Source organism: Mytilus edulis, chromosome 13 (assembly GCF_963676685.1).
Source record: "Mytilus edulis chromosome 13, xbMytEdul2.2, whole genome shotgun sequence".
NCBI classification, from domain to species: Eukaryota; Metazoa; Mollusca; class Bivalvia; order Mytilida; family Mytilidae; genus Mytilus; species Mytilus edulis.
Genome location: NC_092356.1, coordinates 39440296 through 39459572, shown reverse-complemented (window position 1 = coordinate 39459572; position 19277 = coordinate 39440296). Strand labels below are relative to the sequence as shown.

At 31.7% G+C, this 19277-nt stretch overlaps 2 protein-coding genes across 2 annotated transcripts in view; both read left to right on the top strand.

Annotated features, from left to right (window-relative positions):
• Nucleotides 1-19277, top strand: part of LOC139501253 (uncharacterized) — a 599145-nt gene that overhangs the window by 171242 nt on the left and 408626 nt on the right. The gene's annotated exons all lie outside the window — the stretch shown is intronic.
• The window catches only part of LOC139500299 (uncharacterized), a 221066-nt gene that overhangs the window by 57279 nt on the left and 144510 nt on the right, over nt 1-19277 (top strand). The window contains exons 45-64 of the mRNA XM_071289042.1: nt 258-427; nt 1033-1197; nt 1454-1709; nt 2089-2252; nt 2824-2991; nt 3478-3690; nt 4134-4176; nt 4996-5159; nt 5530-5685; nt 6372-6624; nt 8048-8211; nt 8690-8845; nt 9269-9478; nt 10797-10839; nt 11304-11467; nt 12674-12850; nt 13536-13748; nt 13985-14027; nt 14217-14383; nt 15160-15333. Coding sequence (XP_071145143.1) covers nt 258-427; nt 1033-1197; nt 1454-1709; nt 2089-2252; nt 2824-2991; nt 3478-3690; nt 4134-4176; nt 4996-5159; nt 5530-5685; nt 6372-6624; nt 8048-8211; nt 8690-8845; nt 9269-9478; nt 10797-10839; nt 11304-11467; nt 12674-12850; nt 13536-13748; nt 13985-14027; nt 14217-14383; nt 15160-15333 — 3263 coding nt within the window. The remainder of the gene's footprint in view (nt 1-257; nt 428-1032; nt 1198-1453; nt 1710-2088; nt 2253-2823; nt 2992-3477; nt 3691-4133; nt 4177-4995; nt 5160-5529; nt 5686-6371; nt 6625-8047; nt 8212-8689; nt 8846-9268; nt 9479-10796; nt 10840-11303; nt 11468-12673; nt 12851-13535; nt 13749-13984; nt 14028-14216; nt 14384-15159; nt 15334-19277) is intronic.

The following is a 19277-nucleotide window of genomic DNA, read 5'->3' as shown; positions in this document are numbered from 1 at the left end:
AAAATATTTAAAATACTGATTCTGAAGCCAAGACTGTACTCTTCGGAAGAGATTATTTTTTAAAAAGTAGCAAGTCTCTTGAAATGGATCCATTTAAGAACCAGATTATAGTAGTTTTAACATTTTATGATCAATTTATAAATTCAAGGCTTAAAGAATAAATTTTTGACTAAGAAAAACTGACACATCATTTACTGTATTAGAGATGTATGTTAATTGCTTCTGTGATAAAAAAAACTGTTTTCTGTTCATTTCAGATTAAGTTTGGTTGATTTAACAGCAGAAGAACACTACCTCATTGATTTGACTCTGAGTGTTTGTATGGAGGCTGACAATTCTATGCCTTGTGAATTATCTGTCCAGATTTTCAACAAATATAAACTCCCAAAACAAAAATGTAACTGGAATACAGATTTCTTTATTAAAGGTGAGTAAAATTTCATACCCCTCACAAACAAAGTTTTGGGGATGCAGGATATATAGGAACTATCCTGTTTGTCCATAATCTGTAAGTGCAACTCTTCCTGAAAAGCAGAAATGACATTGATAAAATGTTACCCAGTTGTACAACATGAATATAAACAAGATCCTACCTGTCAAAGGGGAGATAAATCAATTTACTTCATTGATACAATAGATTTAGTATTTTATGGTGAGCACAAAACTGATTGGTTTGACAGATTGATGAAACGTTTCATAGTTGTAGAACAATATAGGAGGATTTGTATGAAGAATAAAAATAATGTCCAACATGTTAAAGGGGATATAGCAATTGTTTGCTCACACCTATCACTAGATTTGGGATTTAAAGTCTTATTTAGTATAGACATTGCTTTTTATTTTATTCATGTGTTACATACAATCATACATCTTATTCAAGGGTGTACTGCCGGGCAGAAAATGGCGAGTGGTGACCATATTTTTATAGGCCATTCAATCCATGTTGTTAGGGAAATCTCAAGTAATGAAGTAATGTCACCAAAATCAAACTGCTTTACCTAAGCACATGAACAAATATTGGCTATTTTTCAGATTTTTCCTTACAAAATTGGTTGCTTGAGGAAGGTTATCCCAGTGTCTCATCATTGCCATCTTACACAGTTGCACAGTTACTGTCTGATCTGAATGTTGCTGCATATCAACTAGATCCTCAATGTCAAGTGGAAGAAGGAATGTATGAGAATGGATGGAAAAGCCGTAAGTAATTCTATATCAAGTCTTTGTGACGGAAACTGGAACTTAAATGAAGCATTCTTGAGAAAAGTTATTGTTTTCACATTTTATTCAATAAATTTATTTATAGCAGATTTTTCTTTGGCAGCTGAAATTTAAACTTCTTACAAGAGCTAACTGAAAGTTCATCAATAAAAATGTATTTGGCAATTTAATATATAAGCATTATTCCTTACTATAACTTAAAGCCCTAATTTCTATTACATTTGTTTCATTTTAGAATGTCAGAGGGATATATCTTTACCTGAACTACCAAACAACATAGTTTGTCAGGTTTTTGAGTCCTGTACAAAAATAGAATGCTGTGTACAGATACCATTGCTAAACACAAGCACATTTAACTTCTTCTTAGATGTAGATACATGTCGATCTAGTTTAACTGTTGGTATAGAACAGATGTATCATAAGTATAGTCTGTTAGATTATACCTTTGGAGAAACAGAACATTTTAATCTGTTTGGAGTGTTGAAACTTATGTATGTATAATTCATTGTACAAATGTGAAATTTTACAGAAGCATACCTGAAATTTTGTTCCAATAGATGTATTTTTTTAACTGAACTTGTCTAATATTTTAGGATAATTATGATATAAGTAATATGTTAAACTTCAAATTTTATAAATTCAATGGAAGCAGGTTAAACAAGAAGTTTGGAGAAATCAATTAAAGCATATATGTAGTCAATTTTCCAAGTAATGGTTGTAAACTCAAAATTTGGAGACTATAGGAGACTGGTGCATACAGTTATTTAGGTCTCGATCCATTATCAAAATAAATTGAAACTTTTAATTCTTTTTTATTTGAATTTAGTATTTCCAATTAAAGCTTTATCAATCGTCAACTTATTTTTTCAGGTATAGTTTGGAAGATCTTCGACAGCAGGAAATGTTCATTCTTCAGTTAAGATTTAGCTTTTGTCTCGAATCAAATGATGTATGTGAATTGGTCATACCAATCCTAGAAGACATGGTGTTTCCCAAACCTGTGTGCCAGTCTGATACATCTTTCCAAAGCAAAGGTTAATATGTTTAGAATGAACTTGTCAGTCTGAAATTTTAGCATAAAATTCCTTCTTAGTATGCAGTACTTTTAGATATGCTTTCAAAAAGGAAACAATTTTGTCATTGTGCAACAAATTACTGTGCATATTTGGGGTATATTTGTGTATTTTTAAATCCTAACTCATTTCTAGCTTTTTAAAATTAAAAAAATTTATACTGTATCACAGGTTATTTTCGCAGGGTTTAAACTTTTGCTTGTTTTCGCGGATAGAACAAACTCGCCAAAATAAATTCCGCAGATTTAAAAGTGCACATGCAAAGGAATTGATAAGAACATTGAATCCACCCAAATAATAATAACTGTCAAAATATTTCATATATCTGTTCAATGAAAATCGCGAAATTTTACACCCGCGAAAATAGCCTGCTATACAGGATTAGATAAATCCACTTGCTTGACCTAAAATGTTTTTAAAATATAATTGAAAACAAGACATGTTGAATTGAAAACTAACCACTAAATAGAGTGCTATTACCAGTATAGAATTTAAGAGCAAATAATCTTTTGTTTTGTCTCTTTCCTTGTAGGATTTTCTTTAGAACAGTGGTTAAGAGAAAGATCATTATCGTCAAACTCCATCCTGCCTGGACATTATGTTTCAGAATTGCTAGAACAAACAGGATTAACGAGTTATCTGATTGGTGATGCATGTTACATTAACCCAAATGATGTAGATAGCAATGGTTGGAAAATAGGTATACAAGCTTTGTTCATTCACAACTCAAAACTATTTTGATGAACTTGTACATAAGATCACATTTAATGAATCTAAAATGTCAATTCTTTACATAGCAAGTAGTTAATAAAAGAAACAGCTCACCTTACTATCCTATTTTGAACCCTTATCCTAATTTATAGACGGTAGTTTTTAGTTTCTTGTTGTCTGGTAATTTGAGAAGTCTCTAATAATTTTTTGGTAAGAATGATTGAAAATTATGTAGTTAGCTCCCCTTGATTGTAAAATGTCTAGTGCATTTCAACCAAACAATATCGTGAAAAACAAGAGGAAATGGAACGAAAGTGGTATTCATGCACCATTACGGTATACATTTTGAACCTAAATTAATGTAAACTTGAGCAGATTTTGTTTGTCATGTTTTCACCATTGTCTGAGCTGATTCTTATATTTATGAAAATAAGCTATTAATGTCTGTATACAATTTATTTTATTTCTTTTACAGATTGTAATGAAGATACTATTGTTCAAAATGTAACATCATATCCACTTGTATGTCATTTGAAAAGCAGCTGTACAGAAATATCTTGCTGTCTGGATATAGAGTTCCTACAGAAAACTATTGAAGTTCGTCTAAAACTTGACAATGATTTACAGCTCCTTGAGATTGGAATAGGAAAACACCAGTTATTGTTGTCTTTGCTAGGATTTGAATTTGGTATGTATGAAAAAAATACATTTTTTAAAGGTATTACCACACTTACAGACATTCCAGAAAAAGAGGATATAAATAAATTTTGTGAAAAGTGTTTTGTATGCAATTCCTTATAAAATGTATAGGAGCTTTCCTTATAGCGTGTTATAGAGTATAGTCCATTATTTGCCTATCCAGTTTTACTCTTGCAACTGAGAAATATATAGAATTTATGTTTATTTAACAAATATTTTTGAAATGTTTTGAAATATTTCTGATCATCAACATCAATTAATTTATATCTTTTTGGAACTTATTATTGAAGTAGTTTTTATCGAATGTTCACTGGTGATCACAACTCAGACATAATAAATACTACACCATAATGTTTCAAAATTCTGCTGTTATAGTTATAACTAAATATTACAGATCAGATAATTGCTACAATATATCTATTTTTATTTCAGGAATTGACCATGAATTTAGACTGCTAAATGTTTTCAGATTAAGGTAACTATTTTTTGAAAGTATTCTTTTACTTTTTAGCTATGTGAGCTTATGCCATCACTTGCCGTCCATTGTCTGTCGTCCTCCTCGTCTGTCGCCTTAAAGTATTTCAAAATTCTGCTGTTATAGTTATAACTGAATATTACAGATCAGATAATTGCTACAATATATCTATGTTTACAGTTTATATAAACAGTATTCTTTGCCTTGGTAAGAGTTTGAATATAAATTATTTGGAATGTGATCAATTTCAATCATCAACAATTAGTTTTTACAGTATATAGATGACCTAGCTACAGTGGTACTGGGGGATAAAAGCTATATACATGTAGATCACATTTTCAGACCACTTTCCCTTTTTATCTTGAAACCATTTTTCTTTGCCCGTCTCTTTCTCCATGTTTATCTTAAAATGTTAAAACTCATACTGTTATCACTTTGGAAGAAAATGAAAAAAGGTTTTTTTATGTAGAATCAGAAGTCTACCAAGTAATAAATGTTGGATAGTAATGTGAAAATCACCATTTGAACAAATATTTGTCACATAGCTGCAAGGAAACTAAAAAAAAATGCAAATATTGCTGTGATATGTTATGTTTATTTTGTAAATAATTGTATGTTTAATTTTGAATGGTTTGTATAATATAAAAAAAGACTAGATTTAAGTTTCAATATATCATTGAAAAAAATGTTTTAGGATCTTTTTCAACAATTTCTGACATGAGTTTAGATCAATTTATTTAACACCTGAAGGTCTTTTGAATATTGATAAAATCAAAGTAAAATAAATTCATGTCCTCTACATTTTATTAATTTTTTTAGATACAATATATATGACTTGACGAGTCAGAATGTATACTTAGTTACACTAGAGATATCTGTTTGCTGGGAAAGTAACAAACCATGTGTATGGTCTACCTATATACTGCAAAGTACACGACTTCCAAAGCAACAACGAAATCTACAAAATGATTTTCGGGTTACTAGTAAGTAAGATAAGTGGAAACTATTTGTTTTAAAATATAAAAACAAATATATATAAAAAAGTCTCCTTAATATTTAAATTCAGCTGGAAAAAAGTTAGTACTCATTATGACCTGAGATTCATTCTTCAGTGCAGGTCATGACCTGCATTTTCATGTTCATAGGTTGACAGGTATGCACCATATTCTTGGGCAAACTTGCATGTAAATTTAATCTTTGATTTAAGATGTAAAGAGGAAGTCGGATAAGACACTGATGATTCTAGTTTTAAATCACGATAAGATTTTTTTTTTTATTTCTTTGTTTTGAAATTATGCAACATTAAAATATATTCATAATAGATATCCATTTTAAATGATTTATTTTATTTAGACTTTGACCTGTCAGACTGGGCTACTGAGAGAAGTATTAATTCTACACAACTGAGTAAGCTTGATCTGTTGAGATTATACAATGATTTGGACATTGGATGGTATCTAACAAATATGTGTGAAAACAACACAACTTGGACTGAGAGTTGGATGTCTGGTATGCTCTATTTTTATGTTCCCTGAATTTATTTTTGCTACTGATGAGAAAGACTAGATCTTTGATCAGCAACTTGGAAGTGATTAATTGTAATGTGTGCTCTTATTGGATGTGTCATACACCTAGTACTTGATTACCAATACTTTGAGCTCTTCAATATGTTGAAAGAAAACAAATATTTTAATCACTTTTCTGAGAAATTATTCAACAGAAAGACTTAACTTTTTGTCAGCAACTTGGCAGTAATGAGTTGTATAGATGGGCACACTCAAATAAAATTGAGAATGGAAATGGGGAATGTGTCAAAGAGATAACAACCCGACCAAAGAGCAAATAACAGCCAAAGGCCACCAATGGTTCTTCAATGCAATGAGAAAATCCCGCACCCAGAGTCGTGCTTCAGCTGACCTCTAAACAAAAATATATACTAGTTAAGTGATTATGAACGTCATACCAAACTCCAAAATAGGCACAAGGAACTTATATTAAAAATCATACAAAACTAACAAAGGTCAGAGGCAAAAATGTGGCAGGGTTAAACATGTTTTTTGAGATCTCAACCCTCCCCTATACCTCTAGCCAATGAAGAATGTTTTAGAGACCTATTTTCTGCTTGCTGTTGCTTAAAATATAAATTCAAAGAATGTTCATAGTTACAAAGCCTTTAACTGGGTGTTTTTTTTCAGAATGTAAGGATACTATAGAATTACCAGAACTTCCACCCACAACCAAATGTCATCTGCATGAGTCATGTACCAACATCAGTTGTTGTGTAGAGGTTCCTATCCTTCAGATGTCTTTCAACATATTCTTATATCTTGATACTTGTAACCTGAAATTGGTTGTTGGGATAGAAAAACTGCAGTATATCCAGATGTTGTTTGATTACCAATGGGGATCAAGCAGTTCCTTTTGGCTAAATGGAATCCTTAGACTGAAGTAAGTGAATTATAGTACTAATACATGAAAATAATAATACTTGTTTAATAATAATTTTGTTTCTGCTTTTGATTTTTTACCTACATTAGGCCTTTTTTTTTTAATTAGTTGGTTTACGGACAACTAGTGTCAAAGGTTAGGGTCGGAGGAGGTAAAAAAAATAAAAATAAAATAGCAATCTTAGATTTTTTTTTTGTTCACGTATAACTGTTCTGAAAAATTTGAGTTGGAGGAAAAAAAAAAAAAAAATGCTGTTCATTCATGACATTACAGGGGTTGAGGAGGAGAAATAGTTTAGCTCTTATCTTGATATGCTTTGCATTTGATGGATGGATGGTCAATTGTTGTTTAATGTCTAGTGGCTAATCAGATGCATAATTAGGATGAGAATATGATAATGAGAAATGAAATGCTAAACTGACACACTGAGCCAGAATTTAATCATCCATGTTCAGCTTTGCACTTTTTTCTGGAGGTGCTCCTTCATTTACATCAACAAATATAATTTTTGCCCCAAAGGACGCAAGCACTTCTACGGGTGTACTGGTAGGGGTGTCTGCCCTAGTTTTGTTTGGTGGCGAAACTGTTTGTACCTTGACAATGGCAACATTTTCATCAGCCATATTGTCGAATATGGCATCGCCGATTGTTTGCTTAGGTTTGCATTTGATAAAAGTGCTCTCAGTACGTTGACCATCAAAGTTAATATTCAACTGAAAGTAGATGAAGCCGTCAGACTCCATGGTCCTCCCTCGTTGGGTTTTTGAATTCGTCTGCGTCATTTCGAAGCTTTTCAAAATACGCCGTTCACTACAAACGCTTTATTGACACAGACAAAACGTTTTGGAACGCCTCAGATTTTTTTATTCACAGCACTCGAAAAATCGGGTCGGCGGAATAAAAAACAACACGAAATCAAAATTTTTATTTTATTTCACTTTTAAACAAAATCGGGTCGGCGGATCCGTAAACCAACTAATTAAAAAAAAAAGGCCTTAACATCAGTTTTGTATTTGAAAAACCTGAATAAAGTGTTACTAAGTAAATGTGAGATTTATGTGTGCCTAAGTTATTTATATTTGATAAGCAGTAAGATGTATGACATTTTTTTGTTTTTTGTTTTGTTCAGTATTGTTTTGTCAGCATGTACTGCTAATTTTTGTTTTGAAAATATGTTAGATTACTCAAAATACTAAGGGGACAATCAAATTGATAAGCCAAATAATAACCAACAACAACAAGACCATAGCAAACAAAAAGCAACAAAATACATCACATTTGGGTTGTGCATCCGTTTGTGACATTAAACATCAACAATCAATCAATTCAATGTATCAATGATGGGACAGCCCTATCATTCAAACCTTCATAACAATTTATTTCTATGTTATCTGTCTTCTTTTTTTTCAAATTACCCTTTCAGCTATCAGATACATGATTTACACTTTGCTAAGAAGTATAGATTATCAGTGTCACTTGAAGTATGTATGTCATTTAGAGAACCATGTTTACAGCATATAACAATACTTGATAATGTTGACCTGCCTAAAGAAGAGTGTGATTGGAGACAGAACTATACATTATCTAGTAAGTATTATATAAATTTTTGCAATGACAGAAAAGACAAAATATATTCAAAATATAATGCAAGACAACATTAAAGTATATCTAACAATTTTTTTAATTTCCAGCAAAGTGATAATGTTATTCGTCAAAAATGCAGATGAGATATATATCATCTTTGGAGCCATTAGTTATCTTCATGCATTATAAATAAGAAGATATGGTATGAGTACTGATGAGAAAACTCTCCATCCAAGTCACAATGTGTAAAAAATGAATAACTAGGTCAGAGGTCAAAGTATGACCTTCAACACAGAGTATTGGCTCACATCGAACAGTAAGAAATAAAGAACCCCAAAATGACAAGTGTGAAACATTTCAAACTGGAAAAAACAAGTATGGTTACTGTCACTCAGTACATGAAGATGTAAAATGTATAATAGCTTAATTAAACTTTTTCAAAGACTGGAACATTAATTAACTGAACCTCTTCAATTTTTAGATTTTGTGTACAGGAATTGGCGAAATGAGAGACTGAACCTTCATGATATTTCTGACCATGACCTGATTTTACAGTTGAATGAAGAAACTGGGATAGGATTTTACTTGGAAGAGAACACATGTTTTGACAGTGTAGATGACTATATCTTACAGTCAAGTAGGTTATTTCTGTGCACTTTTGTAATGACTGATGTAATAAAACATTGTATTTCAATCTATTATATTTTGCAATGTATCTCAAGTTTGCTGCTTTCAATTTTCATTAAAACGATTCAATGTATTCTTAGAACCCAAAACAGAAACATGGCATTGAATTTTTAAAATTCTCTGAATAAGTTGAATTAACTTAAAACAATATTTATTTACCTATTTCTTAAAGACTGTTGCTGAGAATGACCTCATATTTTGTTGGCTGCTGAGATTTAGATTTTTTAAGGTTTACAGTATGTTCTAGAACGACTTTTTAATTTTTACATTCTTCAAAATGTTTTCTGAGTATTGCATTTTTAAATTTACAACATAAGCTGCATAACAATCTTGGTGTTGGCAGATTATATAATTATTTTTGTTTGTTTTTCAGATTGTTCAACATTTATTAGCACAGAACCATTAAATGGACCTGTCAAATGTTATATCAATGAACAGTGTAATTCTGTGGACTGTTGTGTCTATGATGAGAAGACGCTTAAAAGCTACAATGTATTCATTCATATAGATTCCTGTAATAATAATATGGATGTTGGTATCGAAGATTATAAATTTTCGAAGTCTCTTCTTGATTTTATTTGGAGTAAGTATTATATGTTAACTGTAGCTTCATAAAAAAATTTCATTTTATATAGTTTGTATGCTTAGATTTTCAACATTTATCAGTCAAGACTTGCTGTTATTTTAATTCTATAAACTTTTATATTTGCCAATATGTGATGTAATGTGATGTTTTCTTTCAGTAAAGCTAAATTTTAAGATGATTATTATAATAAAACTAGAGGCTCTCAAGAGCCTGTATCGCTCACCTGATTCTACTTGGGTTTTTGAAATCATATAAAAAAATATAGAATTTGGCTAAAAGTACCAACACTTGGCCAGCACCTAATATGGAAAGGAAAATTCATGCTATGTTTGATTTCATTCAATTCAGTGGTTCTTTAGAAGAAGACTTATGCATTTCCCATAGGGTCCTATGTTAAACTAAGTCCCCCCACTGGTGGCCATCTTGGATGTTGCAATGGTGACAAAGTAACAACACTTGGTCAGCACCCCATAAGGAACATTCATGCTATGTTTTGTTTTATTCCATTCAGTGATTCTCTAAAACAAGTCATTTGTATGCATTTCCCATAGGGTCCTATGTTAAACTAAGTCCCCCCACTGGTGGCCATCTTGGATGTTGCAATGGTGACAAAGTAACAACACTTGGTCAGCACCTCATAAGGAACATTCATGCTATGTTTGGTTTCATTCCATTCAGTGGTTCTCTAAAAGAGTCATTTGTATGCATTTCCCATAGGGTCCTTTGTTAAACTAAGTTCCCCGCTGGGGGCCATCTTGGATGATGGATCAGCTACAAAGTAACAACACTTGGTCAGCACCTCATAAGGAACATTCATGTCATGTTTGGTTTCATTCCATTCAGTGGTTCTCTAGAAGAAGTTCAAAATGTAAAAAGTTAACGACGACGACGGACGCAAGTGATGAGAAAAGCTCACTTGGCCCTTCGGGCCAGGTGAGCTAAAAATGATAGTCATAAAGTTTTATTAGCAAGGGAATTCATACCTCCCAACTTTTCAAAATGCCCATGGGGGTGCAAGATGGCTGTCATAGTCCTAGTTTTTGAAGGGGACCTTCAAATACATTTTCATGTTGTTTTTGGGCATCTTAATACTGTTATAAGCCTTTAATAAGTCATTGTAAAATTAATTGTTCTGTTTAAATATTGTGGACAAAATTGCTCTTTCAAAATTTTAATTTGGGAGCCTCCCAGGGGGAAATCCCCCGCAAATAGTGACAGTTGGCAGGTATGACTGGGATATGATATAATCCTCTTGGTGCTTCTACTTAAAAAAGTTATGTTGTCACTCATATTTGTATCCCTTCTTTTATTTTAGAAAAACAGTATGATGTTAACCTTGGGGGAATATTTCAACTAAGGTGAGCTATCTTGATGAAATAAATTTAAAAAAAAAGATATGATTTAATTGCCATACAGATCACTGAATGACCCTCAATAAAGAACATACTGCATAGTCAGCTATAAAAGGCCGAAAAATTACAAAATTTAAAGCAATTCAAATGAGAAAAATACATCCCAGCTAATTTATGTACAACAAAAAAACAAATAGGTTACACAGCACAAACAACAACTGCTGCCCAATCATGCAAAATTGACGGCAAAATGGAGGTGATTAATTTCTTTTGTATATTCCTCTTTCTATTTTGAATCTTGTCCTGACTTAAATCTCAAGAACAGATAACTGTAAAGAAAACATATGTTTGTTAGTTTGTGGTTTACTGAGCAGAATTTGTGGAAAAAATTTGTAAAATAAGAAATTTCAGCAGAGTTTTGAATGGCATTGCTTTGTCACCATTACAATATGATATGTTATTATTTGTAGTTTCCAAATTGAAGACTTGTCTGGAAGGAACATCTATGTCATCAACATGAAAATAAGCATATGTTGGGATTCTAAAACAATATGTGAATACAGCACTTCAATCCTAGAAAATGTTATACTGGAAAAAAAAGTTTGTGAATGGAAGAAGTCATTCATGCATCAAGGTATCTATTCAGATTATTGCTAATGCATTTCTTATGATAATTACTATAAATTCAGAAATTTTTTCTTGAATCTTTTATCACATTGTTAAACAATGGACGAAAGAATGCTTGATTATTTATTGTGATTACAGGAAATGATGCATATAAATATTGGTTTAAAAATTAAATATGCAAATTTAATTTGTGCAAAATCTACCCCCTAACTATTTTCGCAATAATAAAAACATCACAAAAATTTATGATTATTTGTTTTAAAACAAAAAGGATTTTGTAAAAGTTTAATTAAACCACATCCTGTTTATCCTTTTTATACGCCCATCAAAATTTTGTCAGGACGTATTATGGTATACAAATGTCCGGTGTCCGTCTGTCTGTCCGGCGTAAACATGTCGCACCGTAACTTGAGAACGACTTATCCAAATTTCATGAAACTTAATATAGTTGTTTCTTATGATGGTCAAATGATCTGTATACTTTTTGGTGAAAATAAGATTAAACTTTTTGAGTAACGACACTTTGTAACTAAAACAGGGGTGTGTTTTTTTCACTTGTCGCACCGTATCTCAAAAACGATTCTTGATTATGGCTTAAAACTTTATACACTTTTTAGTTATATTAACCTTAATATCTATACTTTTTGGTGATGATTCAAATTTTCATTTTTGAGTTATTGAGTATTTTGTAAAAAACGGGCAGGGATTTTTTACATGTCGTGCCGTATCTCAAAAACTATTCATGATTATTGCCTAAAACTTTACACATGTCTTTGTTATATTAATCTAAAGATCTGTATACTTTTGGTGATGATTCAAAATTTCTTTTTTAGTTATTGAGTATTTTGTAAAAAAGGGGGAGGTTTTTTTTTTTATTGTTGTGCTGTATCTCAAAAACAATTTATGATTATTGCTTAAAACTTAACACACTTCTTTGTTATATTAATCTAAAGATCTGTATACTTTTTGGTGATGAGTGAAAATTTTATTTTAGTGATATTTAGTTTTTTGTAAAAAAAAAAACAGGGTGGAGGTTTCACATGTCCCGCCATGTCTCAAATATATGGTTATGGCTTTAAACTTTCTCAGAAACTATTTATAATTATTGCATAAAACTTCCACACAAGACCTCGGGCGTATCATGCGCTCATGGCGCAGCTGTTTATTAACATGTATCACTTGAAATATTTCATGATGTTGTTTCTTTGTACAGATTTTACATTGAGGAAATGGGAAAGTGAAAGTGGATACCTAGCAAATTCAACTTTACATGGACAAGCTTTGACAGATTTACTTGAAGAAATTGGTGTTTCTAAGTATTATGAAAATAACCAGTGTAATAGTAGCAGTCCTCAGTATTTACCACGGTCCACAGATGGATGGAACAGCAGTAAGAGATACTCATCTTCTGTTACAGCTAATTTCTTAGAGCTTGTAGAGTAAAACTTTTGTTGGCTTGCTTGCTTTGTTTGTATAAATGTTTACTTAAGCTTTGTAATTAAGATTGCCATTTTCATACAATATATATAGACACAGTCAAACTTGTATATATTATATCTCAATTTTCCCATTATCCCAATTACAATAACAATTGCACAATATACAAACAAAGCAAGCAAGCTAACCGAAGTCTTGTTTTACATATATTAGGAAAATAGCTCTTATATATATAAATATACTAAAACATAATATTGTTGATTTGAAATTAAAAGCAGTTTTCAAAAGTTGCTCAAAATTAATTATATTTGGTGGAGCACGAAGTAACTGTCAAATCATATTCATTTGGACACAATATGTGTACATATATATAAAAGTACAAACCAATAATCTATTTCAATGTATCATTTTGTAAAAAAACACTCTCTTTTCAATCTTATTTTGACATTTAATGCACTAAATGTTATTTTAAGTGTCAACATAAAAATTGTCATAAAGCTAAATTTGTGGGTCATAACAGATTATAGTAATACTTTTTTCTTTATTTCAACATTAGTTTAAAAATCAACATATACTTCAGTAGTTTGCATTAATAGAAAGAAAACATATGTATCTACTTTAATTAATGTAAATTTTAGCATGTCCTCATAGTATCAACACAGGAACAAGTTTGCCAGACAACATTGTTTGTAGTCTGTCTGATACATGTACCAGTGTGGATTGCTGTATGGATGTGGAGCTGCTGGATAAATCATTCCACATTTACTTGGACATTGATCCTTGTTACCATAGACTGACAGTTGGTATTGAACAGATGCTATTTAAGAGAAGCCTGCAAGACTATGATTTGGGTAAGAGAAAACTAATTGTTTCCAAAGCATTTTGTATGCCCCACCTAGGGGCATTATGTCTTATAGTCTGTCCTCTCATAGCATTTTTTTTATACTATTTCAGCCAACCCTTCTATGACTTTAGGAAAAAAAGATAACTGTGTTTTTGTGTTCTAATATACTATTATGAATGTTTTATGAAATGAATGACTTTCTTCCTTTATATTATATAACTAATTAATGTTCTATCTTTTCAGGGACAACTTTAACTGTATCATTGATGGGAATCATGAATATGCAGTAGGTATTTTTCTAATATTTTTTTATTTCAAAAGCAAAATCAACTTTCAAAGTGTTTTGTACTTTTATTTCCAGATGGAAAAAAAAGTTACATTAAAGTCAGTTATTGCAGTGGATATAAAAAAAATTAAATCACTTATATCTCATTGAATTTGTACATTCAGTTTTTGAAAATATTTTACTTTACAGTTTTACAATAGATGATTTGCCAGATGACAAGATGTTTATCGTCAGTATGAATGTGTCAGTTTGTTTTGATGCTAACAGTACTTGTGAAGATGAAATCGGGAATATTCTGAATAATGCGCTCTTACCAAAACAACAATGTAAATTCCATGAAGACTTTATTGTCAGAGGTGAGATATTCAAGTTATGAAGTAAAATTTACTCCCTGTTAACTGATGTAAGGTTAACCCTTTTCGCTGAGGAATCCTGGTTTACTGGGATTCAAGCTGCAGACAGGTGATGAGTCCTGTTTTACTCGGATCGGAATACCTCTTTTACATTTCCTGCTTAAAACATTGCAAACAAGGGTTATGGTCGAGGTAGTTTTTGATGAAGTTGAAGTCCAATCACTTGAAACTTAGTACACATGTTCCCTATGATATGATCTTTCTAATTTTAATGCCAAATTAGAGATTTTCCCCAATTTTCACGGTCCATTGAACATAGAAAATGATAATGTGGATTAGGCATCCATGTACTAGGAACACATTCTTGTTTATGAAAGTGTGCATGGTGTAAGTGAATAAAATGAAGGGAAGCCATTGTCTAAGAGTAGCTTTTTGTCAGGGCAGCTATCAGTGAAAGGGTTATTGTGAATTAAAAAATGGGATCAGTGGCCAAATAAATGGTTCTTTTTGTACTTTTTGCACCTTTGTAAATCATCTTCATATTGGGTGATTTTCAGAGAAATAAAGAATGGCACAAATTTTTACACACAGTTTTGTATGTCTTGTTATGTTATTACATGTTTTTTCATTGCAAGGTGTTGACAACTATGCCTTTTTATTTCCGTCTGCAAGTCAGAAACATGTCTTCAATAGTAGTCAAAACTCACCTCATTTCAAGTTTCAAAAATTTTTCTATGTATTTGATGACCTTCCATGCTTTACTTTTTACTATTTTGCAGACTTTTCTCTAACTAAATGGATGTCAGATAGAGATATAATTCTAACAGATGTGTTGAAAGAGTATATGATTTATCAGTTTCTTGAAGAACTTGATGCTTCATCTTTCTTGAATGAATATTCATGTGAAAGATTGAATACACCATGGGGACTAACAAGTGATGGTTGGATAAAAGGTAAGGATATTGGATAACTATTTTGAAGGTTAACATGACTAGTGTGTAAAAAATACAAAATATTACCTCCCTTTGCTACAGAAATCAGTGTCACTAGATGGGGCAGGACTTTGGGATTGGATGTTTTTAAGGTCAGTATTTTGGGATTGACCCTTTCAAGATCTGGGAATTTTTTTTTCGAAATTTCAAGATGTCTAGATTCAACTTTTTAGCTCACCTGGCCCAAAGGGCCAAGTGAGCTTTTCTGATCACTTAGCGTCCGTCATCGTTAACTTTTACAAAAATCATCTCCTCTGAAACTACTGGGCCAACTTTAACCAAACTTGGCCACAATCACCATTGGGGTTTCTAGTTTAAAAAAAATGTGTCCGATGAACCACCAACCAACCAAGATGGCCACCATGGCTAAAAATAGAACATAGGGGTAAAATGTAGATTTTGGCTTATAACTCTGAAACCAAAGCATTTAGAGCAAATCTGAATTTCATGTCAAATTGTTTATCAAGTCAAGATGTATCTGCCTTGAAATTTTCAGATGAATCGGACTAGTTGTTGGGTTGCTGCCCCTGAATTGGTAATTGTAAGGAAATTTTGCTGTTTATGGCTATTATCTTGAATATTATGATAGATAGAGAGATAAACTGTAAACAGCAATAATGTTCAGGAAAGTAAGATCTACAAATTTGTCAACATGACCAAAATGGTCAGTTGACCCCTTAAGGAGTTCCCTTTATAGTCATTTTTTACCAACTTATCGTAAATTTTTGTAATCTTTTACAAAAATCTTCTCCTCTGAAACTACTGGGCCAAATTTAACCAAACTTAACATAATCTTTATTAGGGTTTTTAGTTTTAAAAATGTGTGCTGTAACCTAGCCAACCAACCAAGATGGCCACTATGCCTAAAAATAGAACATAGGGGGAAAATGTAGATTTTGGCTTTTAACTTTGAAACCAAAGCATTTAGAGAAAATCTGTCATGCGGTTAAATTGTTAATCAAGTCAATAGCTATCTGCTATGAAATTTTCAGATGAATTGGAGAACTTGTTGTTAGCTTGCCGCCCCCATTTGGTAATTTTGAAAGAAATTTTGTCGTTTTTGGTTATTACCTTGAATACTATTACAGTAAAACCTGTATAAACGGGCCAGCTACGGGACTATGAAAAAGGTCCGGTTTGGACAGTGAGCGGGTTTATTCACGTTTCCGTTTTGACCGGAAGTAAATTACATGTGACGTCTGATATATTGCATGTAAAAGTTCTGTCAGATTGTAAACTACAAAAAAATGTAAAGACTGATAAATTAAAATACAAAACGCAATAACGTAATTACTTTGTATGATCATTGTTTTGAATCTTCATATTCATTGGCTGTAAAAATTTCAGAAACTGGTTGTGCCTAGAATTAAATAGAAATAATATTTCAACCGTGTTTTACATATCTTCGTATGTCAAATGGACCTCGGTAGCATAAAGTCTCCAACTTGTCAATTTCACTTTCTATTTGTTTTCATTTGCATCATAATACTCGTGTTGTTTGGATTGTAACACGAAAGTTTTTTTTTTACTTCCATAATCGTTAATTTCCAATGTTGGTATGGCTGATTTGAAAGCCAGAATATTATCAAATGAAATGTCATCACAATCGAAACATGGTAGTACAGTGTACACTGCACATTGATTGTTGTCATCCGAGTGTTTTTCATTATCAGGGTCATTCGTTTACAGTTTCATAACAGGGAACCCAGGATTTCGAAAACACGATGTAAATTTCTTACTCCATGATTTGAAAAAAAAAAATCCAAGTTCCAACGTAAGTTCAATCCGAGAAATATTGGGCGTGTCTTTTAGATTAATTAACACGTTTATAGTGTTTTATAAATAATACAGCTCACTACTGTCCGATTGTAAGTTCACAGTTTAACACCTGGCAATTGATTATCCTGGAAAGCCATATATTGTATAAACAAATGTTTTCATTGCATATCGATCATTTAAAAATTAATTAGACAAACCGGTTTTGACAGGTTATAATTGATATAATTAGAACTATTGGGACTGCATCATAAGACCAGAATTCAGAATATGCAGGGTCCGGTTTACAAAGGGTATTTAACAAAGACTTTGAAGGGATAAAAACAGGACTTTAATTTTCAGCCAGAATGGAAAGGAAACTGGTTTATTCAGGGTCTGGTTTACTCAGGTTTGACTGTATAGATAGAGATAAACTGTAAACAGCAATAATGTTCAGTAAAGTAAGATGTGCAAACATGACCAAAATGGTCAGTTGACCCCTTAAGGAGTTATTGCCCTTTATAGTCAATTTTTATATACCCGGGGGCATATTATGGTATACAATTGTCCTGTGTCCATCTGTCCGGTGTAAAGATGTCGCCTAAACTTGAGAACCACTTATCCAAATTTCATGAAACTTTAAATAGTTTTTTCTTATGATGGTCAAATGATCTGTATACTTTTTGGTGAAAATAAGATTAAAACTTTTTGAGTTTCTGCACTTTGTAATTAAAACAGGGGTGTGTTTTTTTCACATGTCGCACCTTATCTCAAAAGCAATTTTTTATTATTGCTTAAAACTTTACACACTTCTTAGTTATATTAATCTTAAGATCTATGTACTTTTTGGTGATGATTCAAAATTTCATTTTTGAGTTATTCAGTATTTTATAAAAAAGTGGGAGGTTTTTTTTTGCATGTCGCGCCGTATCTCAAAAACAATTTATGATTATTGCTTAAAACTTTACACACTTCTTTGTTATATTAATCTAAACATCTGTATACTTTTTGGTTTTGATTCAAAATTTTATTTTGGTGATATTTAGTTTTTTGTAAAAAAAAAAAAATGCAGGAGGGGTTTCACATGTCCTGCCATATCTCAAAAACAATATATGGTTATTGCTTAAAACTTTCTCAGAAACCATTTATGATTTTACATAAAACTGCTACACAAGATGATGGGTGTATCATGCGCTCATGGTGCAGCTGTTTACTAACAATTTTCATTAATTTGACCTCAAGAATTCGTGTTTTTAAGCCTGGGATTTCGAGATCAGGACCCCTCCTACCCCCCCCAACCCCCCCCTCCCCCTTCTCACTACCTTCATCTTTTTTTCCTAAAAGCTTGAATATATGTAAGTGTTGAAGAATTAATTGTTTATAAATAAATAAAAAAACTGAACCAACTATTGCCTCTATGCTAAAGTTAGAGGCTATAAACAATTTTTAGAATGTTCTTAAAAAATGTTGGAATAAATGAAAATACTCTAGTTCAGGGAAACAATGCGCATGTGCAAGATCGATCGTGATTTTGCGTTATCGACTAATTAGATACGAGATTTGATAAACTGTGGGCATTATCAGTTTATTGATTTATCAGATCGGCATCGTTATTACTGTAGTCAGATTAATGCATACTTTATTTTCACATGCTATGGCAAACCAAAATATATACAACATATGACAAACAAAAGGCAGCAGAGAACAGAAGTTACAGAGTATACAATAATATTATGACTTTATATGTGATCTAATTTTCCAAGCGGCTGCATTTGAATAAATGCATAGTTTTACTGTTAGAGATTAAGAATAAATTATCTAACTTGTGCCGATTTGGCCAAGAATAGTAGAATAAATATAAAATTCTATATGCACAGATCTATACGTTGGACATGATAAAACGAAATGATATTCGTCCTCCAAAACATTCATATTGCAACATATACAAATTCTATTTTCTCTTTGAGTATTCAGATAACGACCAACTTCAACATTTAATCTAAGTGTGCCGCTACACAATTTTGTTAATATAGATACATTACAATGAAAATATAAGTATCTTTCAAAACCAAATACTACTTTATATCGTTTATAAATACAAAGTTTGTTACATTCTTCTAAAGCTGAAGATTCCACTGACATATTAAAAC